Genomic DNA, 10,887 nt, shown 5'->3' on the forward strand with positions numbered 1-10,887 from the left:
CTTTACACCCCGCAAAATGGATGATTTGAATAAGGTTTGAACAAGTTTGCATGTTGATGGATTGAAGGAATGTGAGAAAGTTGGAGTTCTTTCTTGGCAACAAGATCACAAACAAAATGAGAGTCAACGGCTAGGTGTTTCATCTTTGTGTGGAAAACCGAATTTTCACATATGTAATTGTCGCCAATATTGTCTTTGAAGATTGTTGGTGGTTGAGACAATCTAATGCCAAGTTCAAACAAGAGTTGTTGCAACCATAATATTTACATAAATGGCGAGTTATTCTTTGTATTTGATGATCTTCGCTGTTTATTTCTGAGCGGTGGCATTCCCCGAGCCATATTGTACTTGAGGCAATCACTTTATAAAGATTACACTCATTAGAAGTCATAGAAACAATTGACATCGAATCATACTCAATCCCTAAATATATCACAAACTATTTATATATTTGTTCGTAATATATATAATATATTCAAACACAAAAATGTCAAATAGAAGGCAAAAATAATAGAGAATAAGAAAGTATAATATCTTAACCAATCTTATTAAAGAAATTATTACATATTAGATGGATAGACTGTTTTAAATTATAAATGATTGGTTTTAAACTAACATAAAAGCTGCAAAGTTTTAGGGCTTCAAATCAGCAGACTTTGGGGGAATGCAACATGGGGGTTTGTCACATATTCTGGGGATACATACAGTAGGAATTGGACAGCAGCGTGGTAAACGACCTTGCACGTTCCCTACCATAGCACCTCCAATAACAACAAGTAACACAACAAACTTCCAAAACAGTTTCAAGAGAGCTTCCATTATAACTAAACTTGATTTGAAAAGTTATGAAAACCGAATATCTTATTGTGAGTGGTATTGTAAAGAAATGCATATTTATTTATAGTCAAAGTGAGAATCATATTTTTTTTGAAAGGAGTCAAAGTGAGAATCATGTTCAATGTCATAGTTGGAAATATTTAAAGGAGAAAACTTATAAACAGTACCTTACCTACTGTTTATCCTGTTATCCACTAATAACATTACAAGTGGATTAAATGATCCACGTCAAATTCAAATTCACTTAACTCTGTTAACCTCTTCGTTATTATTCACGTCAGACCCAACCCTGCTAAATAGTAAAGCAGCTAACGTTAGTTTCCAGCACTGTAAACCTTCATCAAACCAAATCGAAACAACAATCTTCAGTTATCTAAATCAGTCTCAGATTTATATCAAATTCTTTCTCAATTCTTTTTGATTCTTTGCAAATTACAACCCTCAATTCACCAGTTTACTCTCTTCTTAGAATAGTACATTTAAGCACTACAGAGGGCAACCATTGCTATTGTTTTCTGCCATTACAATCTACAACACCTTCCAAACACAAAATTAACATCGCTTTTTTCTATTGTGCCTGAGAGAGGAAAACCCCAATCTACCTTTCAACACAATACGACATGGTTACAAATATAGGGGATTTAATTCCTACCCATCCATCTTGTGAGGTTCTTGGGAGCAATGTCAATGAATCAAGAAATTGCAATACAGCTTCTGCCACCTCGGATTCTAATGGTAATTGACAATTTACTGATAGCTTTAATATGTGGTATGTGCTTGTTTATTTCTCCTTTGAATTGGTCTTAATATAGTTTCTCTTTTACAGTGAAATTCAAGGACAACATTGAAAATGATGTAACCTTGGACGATATAGTTCCAAATGTTGGTATGGAATTTGATACTGAAGATCATGCATATAGAGGGGTGGACAAACGGTCGGTTTCGGTCGGTGGCGGACCGAAACTGTCGATCCGTTTGAAACCACGGTTGCCAAATCTAAGCCCACTCCCGTCCAATTATGCATTCGGTTACGTCGGATTTCGGTTTTGACGGGTGACGGTTCGAAACGGGTGGTTTACATCGGGTCATCTCCATGGTCATTTGCAACTAAAATCCAGGAAGAGCAAAATACACAGAAATAATATAGAAGATGAAGAGAGAGTGTTGAATCCATACAAGTAGCAATTATCTTGTTCAAAGTTTGTAGATCTAATAACAGTGACAATAATGGAAGAAAATGACCACAAAAAATGTGTGAAGAAAAGAGAGATGGATATAGAGAGAAGGAGAGAGAGAGAGGCGCGGTGGGATGTGAAGGTTTCTTGAGAGTGAAAAGAGGAAGAAGATAAGGTCTCAAAGGCCACAGGAACAAACAAAGAGAAAATAGTTTGAATTTTGAGACAAAATAGTACTACTGAGCAAGCATGTGAAGTACTACTAAGAGCTGATACCGTAGCATGTCCTATCTCTTTTCCATTTTACAATGTAAGAAAAATAAAAATAAATAAATAAAATACAATTTGCTCTTGTAAGTTGTTGTTATGGTAATGATAAAAAATAAGTTTAGTGTAATATTCAAAGAGATGTAAAGTAATTGTATCTGACAAATTGTGAGTCTCGAGACTTGCTATGAGTGATGTGTCTCACATCCCAAGTATTGAAGGAAAAGTGAGACTAGTATAGTCAATCGGTCGGGTTTCGGTTTCCATTGGTTCCATTTTGGACATCCGAGCCCGCCCATATATACTCACATAAAACCGAAAAGGTTAACCCGCGAACCCGACGACCCGTACAAACCCACCCGTTTATCCGTTTTTGTCAGCGGTTATACCGGTTTGGGTCGGATTTCGGGTTTTTGTCCACTATATAGGTTTTATAATATGTACGCAGGCTTTGTTGGTTTTAGCGTTAGAAAAGATTGGAGAAACAAAAGTAAATTAGATGAGGAGATTGTGATATCTCGAAAATTTTCTTGTTTTAAAGAAGGCTTCAAGAGAATAAAAGATGAAGAAGGAAAAGTGACTCGCAAAGATATCAGAACTGGTTGTTCAGCGCATTTGGTCATTGGTCGAGAATCCAATGGAAAATATGTGGTTACATCTTTTGTCAAAGACCATAACCATGAACTTGCAACCCCCAGGAGTAGGCATAAGTTACCATCACAAAGAAAAGTTTCTGTCGCTCAAGCTACTGAAGTTGAAATGGCGAACCGGTCCGGCATACGTCAGAAACTAATTTTTGAGTTCATTAGTCGACAAGTTGGAGGGAGAGAAAATGTTGGTTGCACTGCCAAAGATATTAGCAATCATTTAAATTCTAAAAGAATGAAGGAAATGGAGGAAGGTGAGGCATATACTCTTCTTCATTATTTTAAATCAAAGCAATCAGAGAATTCATCATTCTTTTATGAAATTCAACTAGACATTGATAATCTAATAACAAACATCTTTTGGGCTGATGCTAAAATGGTTGTGGATTATGCTTATTTTGGAGATGTAGTGTGTTTTGATACCACTTATCGCACTAATAAGAATTTACGACCATTTGCTCCGTTTGTTGGATTTAATCATCATCGAGAAAGTGTGTTATTTGGTGCAGCATTGTTATATGATGAGACAGCTGAATCATTTAAGTGGTTGTTCAAGACTTTTCTTAAAGCTATGTGTGGTAAAAAGCCGATGACAATTTTAACAGATCAAGATCCTGCAATGGCAAAGGCAATTTCAGAGGTTTTTCCCGAGTCATATCATCGTTTATGCTTGTGGCATTTATTTCAAAATGCACTAAAGAATGTTAATCATGCCTTTCAGCGATCTAATTATTTTGCTAGCGAGTTGCAAAGTTGCATTTATGGTTTCGAGTATGAGGATGATTTTCTGAATGCTTGGGAGTCATTACTTGACAAGCATAATCTTCGCCAAAATAAATGGATGCAAGATTTCTTTAACAAAAAGGAAAAATGGGCTTCGGTATATGGGCGACACACTTTTTCAGCCGGTGCTACAACAACACAATTAAGTGAGAGCTTTAATGGCCGTTTAAGGCTTTACATGAAGCCTACCTTTAATGTGTTAGAATTTTTCAGAAATTTTGAGAGATTGCTAGATGATATGCGATATAAGGAGGTAGAGTCTAAATATGAAATGAGCCAGAAGATGCCATCATTGAATATGAACATCATGTTATTGAGAAATGCAAGAGATGTCTATACACCGACAATTTTTTCTCTTGTTCGTGGGGAATATGAAAAATCATGTAATCTTGTTTTGGCAATATGCACGCAGAACTTAGTGTTATATGAATATGATGTGTGCTTGTTTGGGGCTATGAGGAAGCATAAAGTTACCTTCAACTCTGAAGATCAAAGTGTTGAGTGTAGCTGTCAACTTTTTCAATTTGTTGGTATCCTTTGCTGCCATGCTATTCGAGTACTTAATCATTGGAATATAATTGTAATTCCTCCAAAATACATCCTTAAGAGATGGACTAAGAATGCTCGAAGTGGATGTGTTCTTGACAATAAAGGACAAATCATCAAAGAAGATCCTAAGTTAGTTGTCTTAAATCGCTCTAAGGATTTGTGTCGCACTGCGGTAGCAATATCATGTAAGGCTGCTAATTCTGAAGATGCTTCGTCATATTTAGCTAAAAAATTGGTGGAAATTGGACTTGAAGTTGAAAACATCTTGAGTAAAAGGTCTTCCATACAGAGTGCAGATCATGGTGATATAACTTGTCAAACAAATGATGTTAACTCTGATGACAGAACAATTGTTTTGAATGAAAACTTCAATGCATCTGAAGTTATGGGGATAAAAAAGAAGGATGGTGTATCCAGAGGAAAAGGTAGACCTAAGAGTTGTCTAGAGAGAAAATATAAAAGAAGAAAAGACACTCAAAAGTATAGTTCTGTGAGACATAATTTTTCTCCCACCATGCCAATTCCAATTATACAGGTAGAGCAAGGTAGTACTTATACAGCTACAACAAGACAGAATGTATTGTTTTCACATGGATGTCAAGATACACTAGCAATTGGTATTAATGCAACACAGGTTAGATCAATTACTTCAATTAATTTTTACATTGTTTCACTTGCAGATTGAGCATTTTATGTTTGTCACTATCACCATGTTGAAATCAATTTTTATTCTTTTTTGTATGTGTCAGAAGGAAGATATTCAAGTCAGTCAAAATGTAATTTCAGAGATAACGAATGCAGAGGCTGAGACACCATTTTCAACAAGTCACATTGATTGGAAGAAGACATTTGGGTGCAACTAATCTGCAGCAACTATTTTTTATTTTTTGCAATAACAATAGCTATTGAGCTTTAGACACCATTGTTTATTTGCATAAGAAAAGATTATGTAGCCACTACTTTCTTCTAGCAATAAGAGTATCCATTAATTTTTTGATACTGCTACGTTTTTCTTGTAATAAGAGTAGTACCAACTATTTGTTCAGCGATAAAATGGTCAATTGAGGGGAGTTTGTGAATGTGTATTTACTTTGCAAATTGTGCAGTTATTGAATGTAAAATTCTGAAGGATCTGTTCTTTTTGTTGCTTTTATTTCTAATGAGAAGAATCAGGCATGTACTATACCTTTTTCTCAGACAGAATCTGTTTATTTCAAGTTGATTCATGGGATACACTTTTCTATTCAGCTGTGTTTCTTTTCTTGTCATGCCCTTGGTTATAATTTCTCTCCTTACTTACTCACACTTGACAAAACGTGATGATAGGGAACATAACTAGTAAACCTTTAAATACATTGAGCACTTGTAATTGCCTGAAGAAATAACAGATGTGACTTTATTTGTCAATCAGTTGCAAGCTCTCTCTTAATATTGTCCAAGTGTATTACTAATTAGTGAGAGTTGAATACAAACTTCTTATAGCATCAGGAGCTTGCTTGTAGAAAGACACAAAATGAGTATCTCAAGCTGACAATGTATCTCCTTACAATTCTAAATACTTTGAGCTCTAAAATTATTGTGGATGTCCCATGCAAGAAAACTTATAACAAATTTCAACTCATCCACCTCGGTTGTAGTAATATTATTGGAATCATTGAATCCGTCACATTATTTGAATGGTTTGCCATCGGTTCCTTGTAAAAAAATTTGTTACACACAATATCAAGATAGTTTGTCATGAGAAGCATCAGGAGCGAAAATTCTATAACATGATGACAAAGTAGAATTAACAATTTCTTCAAATTGTATCAAGTTTTAATGAATAATTAAAAACTTTACCTAATAAAAAGTTTGTACACTAAAATCCTTGTCTTCAAACACCCAACATACTTGCTTCTGGTATTATGTTTTTCTTTAACAAGACTATGATCATATGTTGTGGTTTCAAGTGACCAAGTAACGCACAACAAAGCCTATGTCATCCTTGTTCTGAATTTTGTTGAAATATATATATTTTAAAGTAAATACGCAGAGTTGTTCATCAATTTTAAATTAGAATCTTCCAACTTTGTAATATGAGTAATCTCAAATAATTTGTTTTCCTGAATTCTTCGAAATTCTTCCGTGGATTGAATTCAACCTATATAATTGCATAATGGGAGAATTAATTGAGACTGCACATTCAATAATAGAGATCGATTGGTAGAAATTAGAAAAAAACTTCTCCTTTTTTTTTTTATAAGAATCTCTCAATAGAAATAGTGGGTGGTTGGAATAGAGATGTACGATATTTTCATTCTCATGGAAGAATCAATTGTTATTTAGGGATCAACACTTTTGATAAACATGGAATTTCTTATCACTGAGAAGAACCTTCAAGCGAGTGTACTGTCAAAGCAAGTCTTAATTTAGAACGTTGAATTGAATAATAAGGAAGAGGTTAACGGAGTTAATTGAAATAAGTTAATTTGAATCTGACGTGGATCATTTAATCCACTTGTAATGTTATTAGTGGGTAACAGGATAAACAGTAGGTAAGGTACTTCCATTTGAAACTATTTTTTGAGATCTCCAATCTATAAATTTGGTTACTCTTAAACGAAAAAAATGAAAATAGACACGAGTCTCTGTTAGCCTGTATTTTCGACATACTATAATAAATGCAGTCAATGAAGTTTGACTTAAGTTTTGAAAAGAGTTAATGAGTTCGACTCACTAGTTTGATCGAATTTATGGACTTAAAAGAGATTTGTTGTTTTTATGGTGATGGTTCGACAAGCAAACAAGATTCGAAGAGAAGTTTGGTGCTAGATAAAAAAAGCCAAGCAGCGGTTACTGTCGAAGGATGTTATTTGAAATTCAAATATCAAAGAGATGTCTGTAGCCGTTATTAGCAGTTATGTTCAAACGTTTTTGCGTAGGTGGTTACTTAGTAAAAATATTAATTTTTCATAGAAAAAACGGGTCACAATTCAATCATACAAAAAACTTACACTCAAACTATCCGCATTCAGAGAGAAACGAGTAACAAGTCATAATGTATGAATATTTCTTAAAAAAGTCATAATGTATGAATATGTGTATCAATTTACATTCAATCAATGCAATTTACTTTTATTTCTTTAAATTCCATTCCAATTTACTTGTCCAGTTCAAGCAATTTACCTTATTCCTTTGAAGATAACTTCGACGGGCAACCTTTTGTTGGACTCGATGGATTCTGCATAACAATATCAAGAACATTCATCATTTTCTGGAAAATAACAAACACAATATGTCCTAAAAATTTACTGGTTACTCTTGTAAGTAACTAATTTTAAATCAGCGGTTGTTTAAAAAAAAAAAATCAAGATAAACAGTCTCATTCCGTATTCTTCAAGCTTAATTCTTCCAGAAAATAACTATCTAGGTTTTTCTCTTGCTAATCCTTTTGTCAAAAGATCAGCCCATTTTCTTTAGATCTCATAGGATCCTCTTATATCCTTTACAACAATCGTAATTGTATCATAATTGATCAATATGGCTAGAATCCACCTTGTATATTTATGAATATCCAAAGATTATCAATATCACCATCAGTCCAGCTTTTTAGAGCCACGGGAAACAATTCAGCAACATTGTAACTTTCTATAATACTGTAACAAAGGAGAATTTTTTTAGACTTAAATGTTTTTTTGGTCCCTTAAGTATTTAACAGGTATCACTTTGGTCCCTCAACTAAAAAAAGATTGTTCGAGTACTTTAAGTTTTTTTTTTTAGTCTCGTTTTGGTCCCTTCTGTTAGGTTTCCGTTAGGTTTAATGAAAAACGTTAAGTGCGGACACATGTCACCTTGTCATTGGCTCTGAGAATTTTTTTTCCAAATTTTTTTTTTTACAAAAAAGATAATTGTTTTAATATTTTTTTGTAAAATAGAAATTCCCAGAACCAATGACAAGGTGACACATGTCACTTTGTCATTGGCTTTGGGAATTTTTGTAAAAAAATATTAGTTTTTGTAAAAAAAAAAAATCTCAGAGCCAATGACAATGTGATACGTGTACAGGAGTTAACTTTTTTTTAAACCCTAATGGAAAGGACCAAAACGAGACTAAAAAAAAACTTAAAGTACTCAAACAATATTTTTTTAGTTAAGGGATCAAAGCGATACCTGTTAAATACTTAATGGACTAAAAGATCATTTAAGCCATTTTTTTTATAATAATCAACATCACTGTAATATTTAGTACAAAGGATTGTACCAAAAAAAAATATTTAGAACAGTGGAAATTTCTTTGTTAAATAATCATAGGTTCACGGTCTTTTTCATCGTGTCCTTCTTTTGCAACAACATTTTGTCCCTGAATTGCAACATTTCCAGCAACAACATTTCCAACATCGACATTTTCAGCATTTTATGCAACTTGTCCATCATTTGCAGCACCTTCATATGGCTTCAAGTACCACATCTTAGATACCTTGAAGTAGCCTCTGCAATGTTTCACCATCTTCTCAATGTCCCACAAACATAGCTCATCAACATCCATTTTTCCCCAATCACAGAATTCACCACGAACATATTGCAGCCTCTGAAACTCATCTCGCTCTAAACAACCACTGTGATGAAGGATTAGCATGATATTGTCTTCCATCCTAGGGATTTTGCCAACATTAGTCATAATCACAAGCAAAACAACATAAAAATGCAAATCACATTACAAAATAAACCATTTTTATAAACTACTCTAATGTTCATCATTTTTAGTAACCAAACATAAAAATTTGAAATTTTTAAGTCTTTACCACAAAACCCTAATATTAGTAATCTAAAAAACGCAATCAAAGCAAGCAAAAACGAACATTACAACAAGCATGAAATGAAGATTAAAGTTGAAAATGATTGCCTAAAAACTGAAAACGAAAATCACAAAAACTGACACAAAAAAGGGAGAAAAGGAACATGATTGAATGGAAAACGAACCGGAAGAGCGTTACCTTAAGAAACAACGAAATCTTCTGTCAAAACATAATCTTTTGCAACGTTCCTTGCCGAAGATGATGATGATGAAGATGATTAAGGTTTTAGCGGGAAGGAGAAAGGTCAGGGACTTGTTTGATGTTCTGACTGAAATGTGAGGATGGAAAGGTATGGATAATAGAGGGGTAAATTTGGAAAAACTGAAAAAATTGAATCTAAAAAGTAAAACTATCATTTTTAGTGTTTCCATCAAATTGGTCCTTGTACACGTGGCTTCCTTGTAGACACATGTACAAGACAACAGGACATGCAGAACGACAACTCATCAGCACTAACAGAGCATTTGGACAGAAGGACTATTTTGATGGACGTGTGTTAAATTCAGGGACAAACCGTGCATTTTGATAAATTGAGGGACGTTTTTATCCGATTCGTACAAATTCAGGGATGAATTTGGGTATTCACTCAAAATTTCTTTTTTAAATAATCATAGGTTCACGGTTTTTTTCATCGCGTCCTTCTCAATTGTGCCCAAGTGCTATTACTAGGAATCACTAAACCTACATAGCAATTCCACAAGCTATAGGATTGCAATCAGTTGCTCAAAAAAAAAAAACAAAAAGGATTGCAATCAGGATTAGTGAAGGCTGTCAACGATATTGGCAAACTCAAATTGATCATTGGCACCCGTATTTTTTAACATCATAGCATCATAGAGGTACACGTTTGTTACAACAAAAATTACATCATCACTGTCCTTCACGTCACGTTAAAAAATTCACAAAAGTATTTTTTATATTTTCAACACAAAATTATAAAAACCAAAGGTAGTCAAGTTAACATCACAAAAGAAAAGGTTATCAACATCATGTGAAGTAACAAAATATTTCTCATGATAAAAAACAACGAAGTCAAGTTTGTCAAAAAAAAAGTAAAGTTGGTCCATATAATTTTTTTCTTCATACTTGCTCCCCATTTTATAAATTTATTTTCTTCATGGTGTGAATACTGAAATTGGAGTTTGCTTCAACCCTTCGTAAGATGATAAACAATACCAAACTGATAAAGAAAATAGATTTAATTTTTTTCTTCATACTTGCTCCCCATTTTGTAAATTTATTTTCTTCATGGTGTGAATACTGAAATTGGAGTTTGCTTCAACCCTTCGTAAGATGATAAACAATACCAAACTGATAAAGAAAATAGATTTAATTTTTTTCTTCATACTTGCTCCCCTTTTTGTAAATTTATTTTCTTCATGGTGTGAATACTGAAATTGGAGTTTGCTTCAACCCTTCGTAAGATGATAAACAATACCAAACTGATAAAGAAAATAGATTTCCAAGAAACTCTAATGTCAAAGAGAGTGTTCACAAAATTTGTGAAAATGTTGTTGGGGCATTAAGAATAATTAGTGCTAGAATTTTGTAATAGTCATTCACCATACCACTAATGTGATATAGATTCTCTTTCATGTGGAAACTCTGCAAATTATTACTCCTAATAATTTAGATAATGGAACCCTAACTATGCTTCAACATTTCACTATTAGGAATCATCAAGTAACCATGCACTTTCAAACGGGAATTATGCCGTGCCACTACATGAGGCACATTCATCATTCGTATCAAAAGTGGATGATGATCACAAAAGTCCACTCTTACTAACACTTT

At 33.6% G+C, this 10,887-nt stretch overlaps 1 protein-coding gene and 1 long non-coding RNA gene across 2 annotated transcripts; both read left to right on the forward strand.

Annotated features, from left to right (window-relative positions):
- The first annotated feature begins 1,111 nt into the window (after positions 1-1,111).
- LOC146924001 (uncharacterized) lies at positions 1,112-2,366 on the forward strand. Its single transcript, XR_015009954.1, has 2 exons — positions 1,112-1,572; positions 1,664-2,366. It is a non-coding gene; the product is annotated as an uncharacterized LOC146924001 (long non-coding RNA).
- A 341-nt stretch (positions 2,367-2,707) lies between these two features.
- Positions 2,708-5,411, forward strand: LOC146924002 (protein FAR1-RELATED SEQUENCE 5-like). Its single transcript, XM_085709069.1, has 2 exons — positions 2,708-4,892; positions 5,008-5,411. The coding sequence occupies exons 1-2, from the start codon at positions 2,718-2,720 to the stop codon at positions 5,119-5,121; spliced, it is 2,289 nt and encodes a 762-aa protein (XP_085565195.1). The 5' UTR covers positions 2,708-2,717; the 3' UTR covers positions 5,122-5,411.
- Positions 5,412-10,887: the final 5,476 nt, after the last annotated feature.

This window comes from Medicago sativa, chromosome 5 (genome assembly GCF_051527215.1).
Source record: "Medicago sativa cultivar Bolivia chromosome 5, Bolivia_mono, whole genome shotgun sequence".
Taxonomy (NCBI): Eukaryota; Viridiplantae; Streptophyta; class Magnoliopsida; order Fabales; family Fabaceae; genus Medicago; species Medicago sativa.

What these genes read in the sequence shown, in the direction of transcription:
- LOC146924002 (XM_085709069.1), top strand. Translation starts at nt 2,718, where the DNA reads ATGTACGCAGGCTTTGTTGGTTTTAGCGTTAGAAAAGATTGGAGAAAC. An exon ending in TTGGTATTAATGCAACACAG is followed by an intron (nt 4,893 to 5,007) that starts GTTAGATCAATT and finishes TGTATGTGTCAG; the next exon opens with AAGGAAGATATTCAAGTCAG.